The following is a 16,414-nucleotide window of genomic DNA, read 5'->3' as shown; positions in this document are numbered from 1 at the left end:
CAGGCCCACATGTGGCTACCGACTGCCTCCCTCAGTAGGTTTCTGACTGTGCAAAAGACACTTAAGAACCCCGGCCACTGGGTCCTAGCAAGCCGGCTCCGTGGGTCCCTTCTGCCCTGCGTCTCTGGTCCCCCTCTGTGACACAGATGGCCTCAGCACTTACCACATTTTTGGCATTTGGCTTCATGGATATGGTCCCGTAGATTTCCTCCCCCCTCCGGACAGTGAGGTAATCTTCCAAGTAGAAGACAGTCTGCTTCCAGTGGGTGTAGGGAGCGTCAGGGGCTGAGGGTGAAAGAACAGGGGAGGTGGGAAGAAAGAGTCAGGGAAGATGTCTCCGAAGGGCTGAGGCTGGGAGCCTGCAAAGAAGTTGCTGGGCTTCCCCGGGAACTCACGGAAACCACCCGCCCCAGCATCTTGTTGGGTCAGGGTTATAGTCCTTGTAGCCTGGCTCTGCACCCCCACCAGAACTCCCACTCAGCCCCAGTGGCCTCTTCTCCCATCATGGCTCCATCCCCTCAGTGCTGATGGCTGATCTTAGCTGGGGATCAGCAGAGGGACAACCTGTTACTACAAGTTCACACCAAGGGATGGATGATGAATGCCCCGTGACCACCTAAATGCATCGATGTAAATGCATCTGAAAATGCTGCTGTTTTTAATTAGTTCAACAGAGGGAAGATCTTCAGACAGTATGGGGAAGAGATCTGTAGAGTAGGCCCTCCTGTTTCCCTTTAATGACATAATTCATGCAAACACCACAGCTAAGCCAGTTTCCCCAGATCCACTGATACTTGCTCCTCAATTTTACAAACAGCTTTCCCTGCTGGGCACACGTAGTGGCTCACAGCTATAATCCCAGCTACTCAGGAGGCTGAGGCAGGAGGATTGCTTGAGCCCAGAAGTTCAAGACCAGCCTGGGCAACATAATGAGAAAACTAGCCAAGTGTGGGAGCACACATCTGTGGTCCCAAATACTCGGGAGGCTGAGGCAGGAGGATCAATTGAGCCTGAGAGTTCAAGGTTGCAGTGAGCTAGGACTATACCACTGCACTCCAGCCTGGGCGTCAGAGTGAGGCTCTTGTCTCAAAAACAAAACAAAAGAAAAAAACAAAAATGCTTTCCTTGCCTGCTTCTCTGTGCAGGGGGAGCGATACCTAGCACCTTGGCTCGGGCCTGCTGTAGGGTTTCAGGTGTGTCTTCCTAACTGAATCAGAAAGAAATGAGCACAGCCCTAATGCTGGCCCACAGCTCACTCATCCTGCATGACTCAAAGCCACAGTAATACTTGCAACTCCCCTGTATCTGTCACTGAGTCTCTTCCCTTCCCTCTCAGCACAGGACACATTCTCCTGCTAAATGTGACAGATCTTGCCTCATAGGCCATCGTCCTTGCCAGCAGCAGTCTCTGAAACTCTCCCCCTCCCTCCTCTCCAGCCTCTGTCTTCCTCATCCTTCCTCTGGAAAGCCTTGCCTGACCCGCGAAACCTGGATTGAGGGCTCCCACGGCACCCTGAGCCTCTGTTATTGCAGTGTCTGTCACACAAGATAAATGCCTTCCCTCCACCCCTACTTGTCTGCGTCCTGTATGGACTGCAAGCTCCATGAGGGCAGGGACCGGGCGAGCCTTGCTTCCTTAGTGCCTGCCTTGGTGCTTGGTAGATCTACAAGTATTGAATAAATGAATAATGATAAGAACCTGAACAAGCGTCTGTGATGCTTCAATGTTCTCGTACATGTCTAATTACACTGGGGGCCTTTGGAATCTACAGATTGTAGATGCACCAATTTTATTATAGGAAGTTCCTTTTGGTTTGGGCTGTTGCATTTGTCTACTAGAATTTCCTCTTTTTTTCTGAACCAATGATAAAAATGAGAAGACTTGGGGATAAGATAAGGGTCTTCAAAAACACTTCAAAAACTTGTCACAGGGAAAGACTTAGATGTGGTCTTATGACTTTGGGGCAGAACAAAGGCAGAGCTAGGAATCATTAGAAGGCAGATTTTTAATTAACCAAGAAGAATTAGAGCCGTCCCACAATCGTATGAGCCACCTGAGGTCCACCCTGGCAGGTGTTCACACAGCACCGACTGGGGTTTATCATGCACTGACTCAGACCGGGTGACCTCTAAGATCTTTCAAAACCCCAAGGTCTATTTTAATGGCACTGAGGAGTCTGTCCTTCTCTGCCCTTCGCAACAAACTGGCTTGATCAAATGTCAGTGGTTTGGAGAGAGGCTCAAGTGGCCCTCCATGCGTGCATTTGGGAAATCAATGCAAACTCAAGGTCACGGGGAGCAAGCGCAGCCTGCATATTTGTAGGGAAAAGAGGATCCTAAATGTTGAATCTGTGCCTTTCAGACTCTGCCTGGGTTACCGAACACACCCAGCCTTCTGGCCTCCAGGGCACACTGCTGTCTGCAGGCAAAGTCCACCTGCTCCCAACAACCTTCTCTGCCAACTACCTCTAAATAGTCAGAAGATAGTACCTGGTTTTGTGTGGAGACTGACAGCACTCTCGCCCCCACTTCTACCCACACCATCTCAGACAGGTGTCTCTCTCCTCTTCCTAAAGACCTCAGGCAAGGGAATTCAAGCAGCCTCCTTCTGTCACCTAATCCGATGCCTTATGAGACCCCCAGAGACTTCCTGGCCCAGATTCGCCAGCCATGGTGGTCTGCCTCTGATGGTAGTCCCCAAGACATGCCAACTTTGAGTTGGAGGAAGATGATTTTTTTCCTTGATGGGTTAAGAACATCCATAAACATTTCATTTCCACGATGGGGCCACTAGCCATGGACTAATTGCCTAAACCAATTTTCCCAATCCTACTTGTCCATCAAAGTGCCCAGGAGAAACTTAGTAAAATTCAATGTTTTGATTCTATTCCAAGAGATTTGAAGTCAGTAATTCTGGGGGATGGGGAGGAGCAGGCAATGGCTGCCTGTGAACACACAGCCATGGCTGAATCGCTGTGCATCTCCTGACCTCTTTAGGCAAGGTAGAGTGGGAAGGACGTTTAATTAACTGACGACAGGCCCAGCGTTCAGTCTCTGCTTTGCCACTGATTTCTGCGGTGACCAGGGGCTCCTTTTCTACATCTGCAGAATATGGGTCACGATATTTATCTCCTGATGTATTGTAAGGATGAAATGAAATGAGAAGGGGAAAGCATCATATACTAAGAGTGACCAAGCCTCCTGTTCTGCCTGGGACAGATCCAGTTTGCATCTGTTTTCCTGGCATGATAATCACCAGCTCTCCCCTTCACCTGCAGACACGTCCTTCATGGAAAGACAAGTTACATGGCCACTCTACCTGAAACATATTAGGCCCTGTTAGGGACTTACTAAGCGATTGTATCTAGCAATTCTTTGATCATTACAGTGTACGTGATTTTATTTGTCTATCAACTATGGCTCTGGCCTGCAAAGGTATTAGTGGTAGAGCATGTCCTGGAAAATATCCAGAATGTCGCCGCGCACACGGGTGGGCACTCAACAAAAGGTTATGGACAACATCTAGAGTTCCCCTTGTCAGGGAGCAAGGTTTTGCCTTCCCCTGCCCCACCCCCATCTGGAAAAACTAGGGATGGCACCCAGGCTTGCTTCTGCTGGGGCTCCTGCCCTTCCACCCACTACCTGGCTTTCCTGGATTCCACAGTAGCCCCAGGGGTCCCAGTTCCCACTTCTACCCCCACCCCATTGAGGATGTGTTGTGGAGGGGCTGCCATGCCCACTGGCTGCCACAGCCTGGAACCCTGGGTGTCTGTGCCTATTTGCGACAGCTTCTTCTGCCTGGAGCTGCAGGGACGTCAGAGCCATTAGAAGGGATCACTTTTCAGGCTGTGTGGTAGGGGATGTGCTTCTAAGTGGCCCGCAGAGCAGGGCTACCACTGGGCTGAGACAGAAAACTCAGCTGGGGGTTGATAAGGAGGGGCCACACACAGCAGGCTACACTTTGCGTCAAGTCCAAAAACAGCTGAGACCAAACAATACCTTGGTTAGGCACAAGTATCCATGTGATAAAACTTTTCAGAAATAGCAAGGGGATAAGGATCACAAAATTCGGGGTAATGTTCGTCTAGAGGTGATTCGGGAGGTGGGATGGGGTGAGGCATCCAGGAAGATGCAGGGGTGTTGGTGGCATTTCAGTCATTGAGTCAGGGTATGGCTGGAATTAATAAGTGCAAGCAAATCAATGCAAATATGCATTCATTTATTTACACTTAATTATAATCATATTACAGTTATTACCATTGTCTTTCTAGTCAATATTTATATTTAAATGAACAACAATTTATATTTATTTCAAACATTAATGTAGTACCTTCTAATAGTAATACTAACAAATTTATTTACTAGTATTTATTGATTTTTATTAGATTTATTATTTTATTCTAGTTACTATTTACATTCTAATTAATAGAAATTAATTTATATTCTAGTTACTGAGTTACATGGTGAGTTCATGGATATTCATTGTGTTAACATATTAATATATAAGTTAGCAAAAAGTGAACCATACATGGTCCAATAATGACATATGTCATGAGCCAAGAATTAGGATTAATCTAAGTCTGTGGATCTGAGATCCATTAAAACAGAAAGGGTTACTCTGTCAGCTGTCAGAGTAAACCCCACTGCTAACCCACATGAACTGGGGAAGGAGTTTTCTACCTGCTGGAAACAGCCCCATGCTGACATACGAAGGTGGCTGAGAAAGCAACTCAACAAATTATTCCCCCACCCCTAGTGCTAGCCATATGGACATGTGCCAAGAAAAGGGATTTAAGTCAGCCAGAAAGCAGAGTCTTCGTGAGGCCTGAGGGTATGCCTGAGTGAGGAGATGGAATAGCCTTTCCAGAAGAAAGTCAACATGGGTCAAATTCTCAGCCTTCTGGTTCGGGGCAGTCTTGCACAGATGCAGTGGTTCTCAAGCTGGATCATGCATTGCAATCAGCTGAAGGCCTTGTTATGACACAGACTGCTGGTCTCCACCCCTAGAGTTTCTGATTCAGTAGGTCCGAGGTGAGGCCCAATAATTTGCAGTTCTAACAATTTCCCAGGTGATACTGACGTCACCCGTCCAGGGACCACACTTTGAAAACCACTCTTTAAAGAAGTTTTGCATGGCAAACTGGAGTCTGTGGGACCTCAAAATGTCTTTCAGAACCTAGGTTTGTGGAATTCTGTGCAAAAGGGAGGAGGTATAACACTGTAATTGCAAAAAGACAGAGGAGCAGGCTCACAGCTGGGTTTAGATCCATGATCTCTGAACCACGTGGGACTGCGGTGGGGGTGTGACCAAAGACTAGGGAGGAAAGCCACCGGGGTTAGAGCCTTCAGCACTCAGGATAAATCCTCACCATCTTTCAGGCAGCCCAGAGCTGATGTCTTGATTATGGACATGAGCTTAACCCAGGCTCCTCTACATGGGGCCATGAAGAATGCCATCCCTGCCACCACAGAACCAGGGAGCCAACTCTAGAGAGTGTCCAGAAGGCTGTCTGCTTGACCTTGGGGACTAGAAATATTAACAGATCATCTCAAGGGAAATAAAACCCTGGCTGAGAGCTGCAGGGATGGAGCCTGGGCTTTGGAAACTTAGAATAGTTTTTCCAGAGTATCCTTGTCCACTGACTTTCTCATCACCTACAGCAGGGCAGGCCCTGGGGATGGAGTAGGCAGAGCCAGCTCCTGTGACTTCATCTCTAGCTTCCAATCACAGCCACTGTCCCCAAGAAGGCTCCTCCCCAGCTCCCTCACTACCCCCACTCTCACTATCGCTAGGCACAATCTTCCCAATCCTTCAAGATCAAAGTAAAACCTGCCTTCCCCCTCCTGGCTGCTCCTGCCCACTGGGAAGAATTGCACTGGCCCTGTGAGGAGGGCAGCAGCTGACGATTTCACCCAGGGCAGGAAAGCACCAGCACTGCCTGGCTGACAGAGACCAGAAGACTCCCTCTGAGTTCTCAGGAGGCACTGGGTCTGGGAGAAGCCTTTCTGTGAAGAGATTAGTTTTTTGCCCTCTCTTTCCATAGGTAAAAGAGAATCACTGAGACCAGCCTGGGCAATGAAGCAAGACCCCATCTGTACAAAATGTTAAAAATTAGCCAGGCCTGGTAGTATGTGCCTGTAGTCCCAGCTACATGGGCGGCTGAGGCAGGAGGATTGCTTGAGCCCAGGCTCAAGGCTGCAGCAAGCTATGATTGCGCCACTGCACCCCAGCCTGGGAGACAGAGTGAGACCTTGTCTCTGAGAAAAAAATAAAAGCATCACTGTCATCATGGCTTCTGGAAGCAAAGAATCATGTCCTCGACTTCTGGTAGAACTCACCCCCTCACTCCCCCTACTAGACACACAATTACTCACCTACTCACCCTCGATGCCATGCTCCCAATTCCCAAGAAGACTCAATAGGAACACACTCCCGAGGGCGGGGGTCATATCATAATACACTTCTTCAAGAGCGATCTGTTTAGAACTGTGCTTTAGAAGCCAGGAATGCAGAGATCACTGAGAAGTAATTCCCTACTCATGCAGGGACTGACGGTTGCAGGACAGAGTGAGAATGCTGAATAAGTAATGGCATGGCCTGTGTGGTTGTTTAAAAAAAGAAACTAGGTATCTCTGTGAGGCTATGAGAGTATCACCAAGATAAGCTTGTTAAATAGAGAAAAGGTAGCCAAGGGCAGAGTGGAGGGCAGGACCAAACTATGTTTTATAAAAAGGTGCAGTTTTGACATTGTACGATACTTACATAAGACCCCTCAATGGGGCAGCAGGGAAAAGGGTTCGCACAACTCTGTGTACTATTTTTACAACTTCCTGTGAGTCTATAATTATTTCAAAATAAAAAGCCAGAAACAGAGGTGTCTGTGGATAGGTATGTGCTTGTGTACCCACTGAAATTTGGGAGAATGATACAAGAGAAGTCATTAATAACAGTATTTGCCTCTGAAGAGCGGAGGTGGAATGGGTCTGGGGTGTGAATGTTTTGTTTGACTCTTTGTCCTTGTCATGTGTATCACTTGAAATGTCACCATGACAGACACATGCATGGGATATTAGGGAGCCCTGAGGACACCAAACCTTAACCCAAAGGGAAGGCGGGGATCAGGTAACCCCTGGGCTGAGACAGGAAACCAGGTGAAGAGATGGGGCAGGGGCAGTATCACCACCTGAATTGTGCGACCCTCCCTCCGTCAAATTCATGTTGAAGTCCTAATCCCCAGGACCTGAGAATGTGACTGTATCTGGAGAAAGGGCTTTAAAAGAGGTGATTAATTTCATCCAATCTGACTGGTGTCCTTAAAAGAGGCAATTAAGACACGCATAGGGCCATCAAGGGCTCATGAGCACAGAGGAAAGACCATGTGAGGACACGGCGACAAGGTGGCCATCTACAAGGCAAGAGGAGCTCCTCACCAGAAAGCCACCCTGCTGACACCTTGCCCTTGGACTTCTAGCCTCCAGAACTGCATGTGTGGTTTAGCCCCCAAGCCAGGGTACTCTGTTATGGCCACCCTCACAGACTGATGCAGGAGGAGAGAGGATGATGAGAGCCTCTGACAAAGGCCCCTCCCGCCTCCAGGGCACACCTGAATGGGCAAGGGCTAGTGTGTGCAGAAGCCACAGCCCAGAGAACGAAGAGGCCTCACTGAGTTTAGAAGTCAGCAAGGAGCTCAGTGTAGCTGGGCCATCCGTAGGGTAGCAGCGACAGGACCCAGCTCGGCCAAGGACAGTGGTGAGGAATGAGCCTGGAGAGTGGGCCTGGCCCAGGCCATGGGAATCCCCATTTGCCGGGTTAATCTACTGCAGACAGTGAGGCACCTCGGAAGCAGGGCTGGGATTTGGGAGTGGAGTGATCTTGGGGGAACACCATCAGGGATTTAATGAAGGATAGGTTGGTGTGAAAGTAAGGGAGAAGGGAAGGAGACCAGTGTGCAGGCTGCTGTGAGACAGGCTGTGTCCTGCACAGAGGCATGGCAGTGCAGACAAGGCTTCTTCAACTCCATCCATAATCCCTCTGGCCCCCCCCCACACACACACACAGAATGTGCTCAGAAAATGCTACTGAACAAATACACACTTGAAGGGTCTCGGGGCCCCTCCATGAGCCCCACCTCCTGCCTCGCCCTCATCCAACACATTCTCAACTTGGGCTGTAACAAGCACAGCATTATTTACCTTCCCCTTGGACAGCACACATGTAGGGATGCACGGTTCCTCCATGACTGGGGAGGGCTGATGAGTGTCATCCAGCTAACACCCAGCCCCTTCTCCCCAAGTCAAGGCCAGCCCTAGTCACCCCACAAAGACTTGGAAGAGCATGGGAGAGGGAGGAGGCTCTGGGAAGCAGTAAACAGCTCACCTGTGGAAAACCCCATTTTCTTGTGGCACTTGGTAAATTCAATATTAAAATAGGTGACCAGGGCGTGGACGTAGTCATTGCGCTGTATCTGCAGGCAGAATGCAGATGTGAACGATAGCTCTTCCGTCTTCACTGTGTAAATGTCCACCTCCTGCAGCCCAGAGAAGAGAGAATGCCGGGAACTTATTGCCTCCACCAGGTCTGGGTCCCGGTCAGCAGCCTTGTTCTACAAGAGACCTACAAGAGAGTCTGCCGGCTCTCTAAGGGATATCATCATTCTTGCGGTGATTTCCCAGGCTCCCCACCTCCCTCCAATCACCTCCTCCATCCTTTCAAGGGTGGGGTATGCTCAAGCAATGGTGCAAATGGATTGGAATTAAAACCTGAGGGGAGCAGAATTCCAAAGGTAAATCTGCTGGGATTTGGGGCTGTAGGGGATGACGGGGAAGGGAGAGAACAGGAGGGTTAATCAGATAATGCGTCCCTTCACCTGTCAGAGCAGCCTTGAGTGGTCCACCCAGGCATTGCTTCATCCATCGCTCTTAAAATGTGTTCCCTGAAAGATCAGCATCAATAGTACCTGGGGGAAAATTCTGAGGGGAGCTGGCCTGCTGCATCAAAAGAGCAATCTGTGTTTTATCAGGCCCTCCAGTGATATGGATGGACCAGACCACTCCTTCCCCAATTTTTTGATACTCAGGTTCCCAGCAATAGGAGGCATCAATCATGACATTATGAGTAAGGACCTAAGCCCACAAGTCACAGACTGAGCTTAGGAAAGTTCTGCTGGCCATTTATAACAAGGCTGGACCGTTTTCAAAAATAAATAAAAGGGGGAAATAAGAAGTGAGAATTTTCAGTTCTGCCTGGGGAATGTGGAACATGAAGAACTAATAACGCTAACAATTTCAACTGGAAAGTGGCTGCAAATCAATCTTGCATGGGGAGCAGCTGGCATTGAAAGAGGTCCGCACTGTGCTGTTCTTTTCTATGTGAAGAAGGCTGGCCTGCTGCTTGCTGGCCCTGGGAAGCAGGGCAAACCTACCAGAGCCCAAGAGGCATCCTGACAGATTCTAGTGAGGCCCAGGGAAGAACTTCCCATTGGTCAAGTTTGCGTGGCAAAGACCTCTGTCCTGAAAACTCTGTAAGAACTAGAAGGCCATCTGTGTGCCTGGATGGTTCCACAGGGACCTCCTGAGGCCCAGAAGATGGAATTGTTAGCAGGAATCAGGAGAAGGGCCGGAAGGTAAGAGAACAAGACCAGCAAAGCGATGAAGTGACACTGTGGAAATGGCTTTTGTCTCAATGTATTTCTAGGATAAACAAAGGAAAAACAGATACAAAGTGTCTCGGGCCCTTCACAGAGAAGTCCTGACTCCCGAGGTGGAGGGAGGAACAAGTGGTCGAGGGAACCAATCATATCAGAGTCCCGCTGCGATCTGTGCTATGCAGCCATGACATCTTCCGTGGAAGCAGAAGCTCTCTGACTGTTGATGGGGAGAAGGTGAGGTTGCAGGTTTAGGGGAATGTGGGAGGCCCTTGGTGAGGTCACATTCAAATGCCAGTTATGCTGTGTATTTAGAGCCCAAAGATGGGAAACAAGAACGAATTGAATCACGAGCACCTGGTCAAGCACACAGAATTTGATGGGATTATAAAGCCCATCGTCTTAAGCTGAGCCTTTTATCCAGGCGAGATCCTACTCTCTAGTGGCCATGTAGTGCTTGCTGATCATCCATCAAGAGCTTGCTGAACAGTCATCTAGTGCTTGCTGAACACCCATCTAGTGCTTGCTGAACACCCATCTAGTGCTTGCTGATCATCCATCTAGTGCTTGCTGATCATCTATCTAGTGCTTGCTGAACACCCATCTAGTGCTTGCTGAACACCCATCTAGTGCTTGCTGAACACCCATCTAGTGCTTGCTGAACACCCATCTAGTGCTTGCTGATCATCCATCTAGTGCTTGCTGAACACCCATCTAGTGCTTGCTGATCATCCATCTAGTGCTTGCTGATCATCTATCTAGTGCTTGCTGATCATCCATCTAGTGCTTGCTGATCATCCATCTAGTGCTTGCTGATCATCCATCTAGTGCTTGCTGAACACCCATCTAGTGCTTGCTGAACACCCGTCTAGTGCTTGCTGATCATCCGTCTAGTGCTTGCTGAACACCCGTCTAGTGCTTGCTGAACACCCGTCTAGTGCTTGCTGAACACCCGTCTAGTGTTTGCTGATCATCCGTCTAGTGCTTGCTGATCACCCATCTAGTGCTTGCTGATCATCCGTCTAGTGCTTGCTGAACACCCGTCTAGTGCTTGCTGATCATCCGTCTAGTGCTTGCTGATCATCCGTCTAGTGCTTGCTGATCATCCATCTAGTGCTTGCTGATCATCCATCTAGTGCTTGCTGAACACCCATCTAGTGCTTGCTGATCACCCATCTAGTGCTTGCTGATCATCCATCTAGTGCTTGCTGATCATCCATCTAGTGCTTGCTGAACACTCATCTAGTGCTTGCTGAACACCCATCTAGTGCTTGCTGAACACCCATCTAGTGCTTGCTGATCATCCATCTAGTGCTTGCTGAACACCCATCTAGTGCTTGCTGAACACCCATCTAGTGCTTGCTGATCATCCATCTAGTGCTTGCTGAACACCCATCTAGTGCTTGCTGAACACCCATCTAGTGCTTGCTGATCATCCATCTAGTGCTTGCTGAACACCCATCTAGTGCTTGCTGATCATCCATCTAGTGCTTGCTGATCACCCATCTAGTGCTTGCTGAACACCCATCTAGTGCTTGCTGATCATCCATCTAGTGCTTGCTGATCACCCATCTAGTGCTTGCTGATCATCCATCTAGTGCTTGCTGATCATCCATCTAGTGCTTGCTGAACACTCATCTAGTGCTTGCTGAACACCCATCTAGTGCTTGCTGATCATCCATCTAGTGCTTGCTGATCATCCATCTAGTGCTTGCCGATCATCCATCTAGTGCTTGCTGAACACTCATCTAGTGCTTGCTGAACACCCATCTAGTGCTTGCTGATCATCCATCTAGTGCTTGCTGAACACCCATCTAGTGCTTGCTGAACACCCATCTAGTGCTTGCTGATCATCCATCTAGTGCTTGCTGATCATCCATCTAGTGCTTGCTGATCATCCATCTAGTGCTTGCTGAACACTCATCTAGTGCTTGCTGAACACCCATCTAGTGCTTGCTGATCATCCATCTAGTGCTTGCTGAACACCCATCTAGTGCTTGCTGAACACCCATCTAGTGCTTGCTGATCATCCATCTAGTGCTTGCTGATCATCCATCTAGTGCTTGCTGATCATCCATCTAGTGCTTGCTGATCATCCATCAAGAGCTTGCTGAACACCCATCTAGTGCTTGCTGAACAGTCATCTAGTGCTTGCTGATCATCCATCTAGTGCTTGCTGAACACCCATCTAGTGCTTGCTGAACAGTCATCTAGTGCTTGCTGATCATCCATCTAGTGCTTGCTGAACAGTCATCTAGTGCTTGCTGATCATCCATCTAGTGCTTGCTGAACAGTCATCTAGTGCTTGCTGAACACCCATCTAGTGCTTGCTGATCACCCATCTAGTGCTTGCTGATCATCCACCTAGTGCTTGCTGATCATCCATCTAGTGCTTGCTGATCATCCATCTAGTGCTTGCTGAACACTCATCTAGTGCTTGCTGAACACCCATCTAGTGCTTGCTGATCACCCAACTAGTGCTTGCTGATCACCTTTAGGGATGGAGAATTCACTATCTGCCAGGAAGCTCAATCCATGTCCTGGCATCTCCATTCATTAGCTCCTTCTTCAAAACTAATGAAGAAAGTCCACACTCGTCCTTCTGTAACTTCCACCCACAGAAGAAACCTAACATCTCTTCCAACTCACACAGGTCCGTTAAACCTTTTCTTCTCCAATATAAGCTGTCTCCGGCTTTCTATTCATTCCTCATAAGTCATGATGTCTGACCCCCTCATCACCCTGGCCTTTCCCCTCTGGGTGGGTCCTGCCACTTGCAAAACTGAGTGTTACACTGACCGCATCAGGTCCTCCACTTCCCTCCCTTGGCACATACTTCTAGCAGCTTGTGTTCCCAAAGAGCACACTGCTGGCTCAGCCTGCATTTAGGTCTGCCCACCCCTGTCTCTACCACATCCCTCAAGGCTAGGGGTCCTTCATTACACGTCACCTGTTAGTGCAGGCCGTTGCTCAAATCTAGGAAACAGTTTTAGACTGAGTATCTGTCAGCCTTCATAATGTTCATTATCCTTCCCAGCCAACAGCCATATGGTGTCCACAGGTTTCCTCCAGCTCAAAAATTCTTAGGACAAGGCTGGTTTCCCATATTTTTGTTAATGGCATCACAGTGTCCACCCTCACTGACTTTTCCACCAAGTCAGGGCTGATCAGCCAGGCTCCAGGCCCTTTCCAAGGTCCCTGGTATCTTTTTTTCTTGGTTCCCTCTGTCACCTGTGTAGCACCTTCTGATCTCACTTCTGGCTCATCTCAGCGGCCTCACCACCTTTTACCTTTGCCCTGGCCGGTACACTGGAGCCCTTCAGTGGCAGAAGCGACACCTCATTGGCCTCATCCACAGCAATGTGTGTTGATTCATCAATCATCTTCTCAGAACAGGTCTCCCTACTTGAAGACTTACTCCTTTGCCCAGGCCCCTCTTTCATAATAACTAAGGTTCATCCAGGCTGTGTTACTCTCTGGACCTATAACCTTCAATGACTCCCTATGACTTACATTGTAGATGTGGTTACTTTCTCCTATCACTCCCCTTGCTTCTTCACCACTTTCAGCATACACACACACACACACACACACACACACACACACCCCTCACCCCATCTAGCAGGAATTCCACCTCTAAACCTCTAAAGGATCTTGCTCTCAGATGTCCATCAACCGAATGTCAGCTATCAACTCTTGTAGCTGACAGTGTTCAATGGATCTCTCAGACATTTGCATCTTAATAGAGGCCTCTGATGGAACAAGAGCCTTCAAGACCAAAAGTATTGAAGCCACTTATTATAATGGCAACAATAGAGGCAGGTGGTCTTTTGGAGTCAGGGGTCCAGGCCATCTGTGAGGATGCGATTGGCTGTAGCTAGGCTTCAAAGACACAAAATCCTCTGGGCTCAAGTCCCCCAACCCCCAGCCAAAGTCTACAGATCAGCCAAGTCTACAGATTAGCCTCAGCTACCCTGACTCCCCAGAGCCCAGCCCCCTTGACTAGTAGTCTTCCTCTTTTCTGCAGCAGAAACAGCAGCTCTGAGACCTCAGGGAGACCCACTGACTTGGCCTCAGGTGACCAGCTTGAAGCAGAGGGCTCCGCCAGCATCAATTACTCAGAAGAGCCCCTGGCCGCTGCGATCCCCACCACTAAATAATGTAACAAATGGATGTCTCTGAGCAGAAGTCTGGTCAAAATAGAGTCTTAATTATAATAAAGTGTCACACTCTGTGATGTTAATAACAATGAAAATAGCAATTAAGTGTGTGAAGAAGGGCAAGTGTTTTCCCAACAGGCTCTGTAAGACGTTGCTTAGCACATTAGCAGGAAAGAGCTGGTGGAAGGGCTCTCCTGGAAGCAGAAGCAAACACAGACAATCGTCATCCTTCTCAGGAAGACGGAGGAAGAAAGGGGCCAGCATGGGGCAGGAAACCATCACAGATCGTGAGTCCTGAGACACAGCCCCCAGCGCCCCGGGAGTTTTCATAAGGATTGTGCGGAACACACACCCCTCCAGCTTTTCCTTGGCTGCGTTGCCTCTGGATACGCTCAGGTCTAACCAGGTGAAAGGCCCCTGCTCATTTTTGCTTGGGGAGTGGAGAGAGCCAGGCCGGTCCCTGATGTATCCAGCAGTGCAAACAGAAGAGCAGTGGCCACACATCCAAGCAGGGGCTGGGGCAGGGGCAGAAAGCCATCTGGGGTCTCAGAACATCGAAAGAATTTTATCCCCAAGCTGAGTGCATTACATGCAGAGGCCTAATGGTACGTATCACTGCCACATGTCATTTTGGCAATTCAGTGGCACCAGTAGATGTCTGTCTATTCTACGTTTACAGAAGTGCCTTGCACTATGGCTGAGCTTCTTGCTGGGGGCATACTTTCCTTGTTCTTGTTTGGGGTGCCAAGGAGGAAGAGGCTTGAGGGACAGAGGACAGAGGAATTGGTAGGAAGAAACAAAAGGACACATTTGTTCACAATGAATCCTACCTGGACCCAGAAAAGGCTGAATGAAGTAGTGAGGCCCCTGTGAATGGAGAGTCTTAGGCTTAGATTCAAAGCCACACCTCTCAGGCAGGATGGTACTGAAGAGAGTGGCATCTGATGGATCTGATGAGGTTCATTCTAATTTTTTTTGCCCTGTGAGGTCCCTTCTAAAGGCCACAGTGATACTCCATCCCAACGGGTGCGGTTCTTCCTAGCAAGGCTCGTGTCCAGGGACAAAGAACAGTTCTCTTGTGGGCAGAGCAGCAGTTGTATCAGTCTTTCCAAAACTCCCCCTGATTTTTGGTAGCCCCAAACTCCTCTCCCTTCATCCTGCTATAAATATTCCAGTCGCCTGGCTTGATATTTTCAGAAAAAGAATGATGCCTGCAGGAGCATAGTAGGCCAGGGTATTCGCAAGATGAGAGTCAAGTGGGCTGATTTCTAAATTTAAAAATTAGCCTGGACCGGGTGTGGTGGCATATGCCTGTCATCCCAGCCCTTGGGAAGCCAAGCGGGTGGATCACTTGAGCCTAGGAGTTTGAGACCAACCTGGCCAAACCCCATCACTACCAAAAAAAAAAAAAAAAAATTAGCCATGCCTGGTGGCATGCAGCTGTAGTTCCAGCTACTCGGGAGGCTAAGGTAGGAGAATCACCCAAGCCTCATTAGGCTGCAGTGAACCATGATCACACCACTGCACTTCAACCTGGGTGACAGAGAGAGACCCTGTCTCAAAACAACAACAAAAACAACAGCAAATAGCTTGAGCTACATGAAACTGTTCGTTCAGTCGAGGCTGCAGTGAGCTGTGATTGTACCACTGCACTCCAGTCTGGAAGATAAAGTGAGATCCTGTCTCCAAAAAAAAAAATTGGCTTGAACCGTGTGAAACTGATGTCTCTCTTTATTTTAAGAAACAGTCAAATATCTATAGTTTTATATTGTTCAACATAATATACTAGTATATAAAATGCAAATGCATACGAAAAGGAGAAGAGGCAACCCAGCCTCTGAACAGTGCTGAACTCTGGAGGAGGATGGGACTGGAGGGAGGCAGGGGGCATCTTTCACCTTTACTCTGTCTAACTGGACATGTTTGAATTTTTAATAATAAGAATGTACTAGGGATTGGTGAGGCAAAGATGCCGGCCACTGTTCTTCATCTGCACTTCGTAAGGAAGCCTTGGGAAAAGGTGTTTAAAGCTGCAGTGTCTAGTTTTTGGCTACCCTGGATCACATTGGAAGAAAAAGAATTGCCTGGGCCACACATAAACTACACTAATGATAGCAAAGAGCTAAAAAATTACAAAAATGGCTCATAATGTTTTAGGGTTACGAATTTGCGTTGGGTTGCATTCAAAGACATCCTGGACCGAATGTGGCCCAGAGGATGCAGATTGGACAAGCTTGGTTTAGAGCAGGTACAAACAAGGATGCTCAGGAAGGGGCAGCTGGAAGCTTTATCGGGCAGGCTGCCAGGGTGGAGGTGTGCTTGGAGGCCGGAGCATGATGATGATGACACAGCATATTGAGGTCCTGGATTGCTTTCCTAAGAGAGATGTCTACCTCTGAATGGACCAGCAGCCCCAAACCTGAGCATGCTCCCCTCCTCTAGGTGTCCTCTCCTCCGTTACCTTTCCCCTCTCTGCACCCCCACCCTCCCACACACCACCAGGGCCCCTGTGCTGCCCCTCCCTCATCTGTGCCACCATGGACCCACTCTCTCAGTGGCTGTGTCCAGGCAGACTGCCAGTGTTTGACTTGTGCTTATGCGGCACCGCAG

General features: G+C 48.8%; 1 protein-coding gene across 4 annotated transcripts in view; it reads right to left on the bottom strand.

Annotated features, from left to right (window-relative positions):
• The window catches only part of PRMT8 (protein arginine methyltransferase 8), a 100,582-nt gene that overhangs the window by 1,478 nt on the left and 82,690 nt on the right, over positions 1 to 16,414 (bottom strand). For all 4 annotated transcript variants that reach the window (XM_002752225.7, XM_009003423.5, XM_035255477.3 and 1 more), the window contains exons 8-9: positions 8,378 to 8,528; positions 164 to 285 (exon numbers count right to left, since the gene is read on the bottom strand). In XM_002752225.7, coding sequence (XP_002752271.1) covers positions 164 to 285; positions 8,378 to 8,528 — 273 coding nt within the window. The remainder of the gene's footprint in view (positions 1 to 163; positions 286 to 8,377; positions 8,529 to 16,414) is intronic.

Source organism: Callithrix jacchus, chromosome 9 (genome assembly GCF_049354715.1).
Source record: "Callithrix jacchus isolate 240 chromosome 9, calJac240_pri, whole genome shotgun sequence".
In the NCBI taxonomy this organism is placed as follows: Eukaryota; Metazoa; Chordata; class Mammalia; order Primates; family Cebidae; genus Callithrix; species Callithrix jacchus.
The sequence above is the reverse complement of the archived record's forward strand: the minus strand, read 5'-3'. Positions and strand labels throughout refer to the sequence as shown.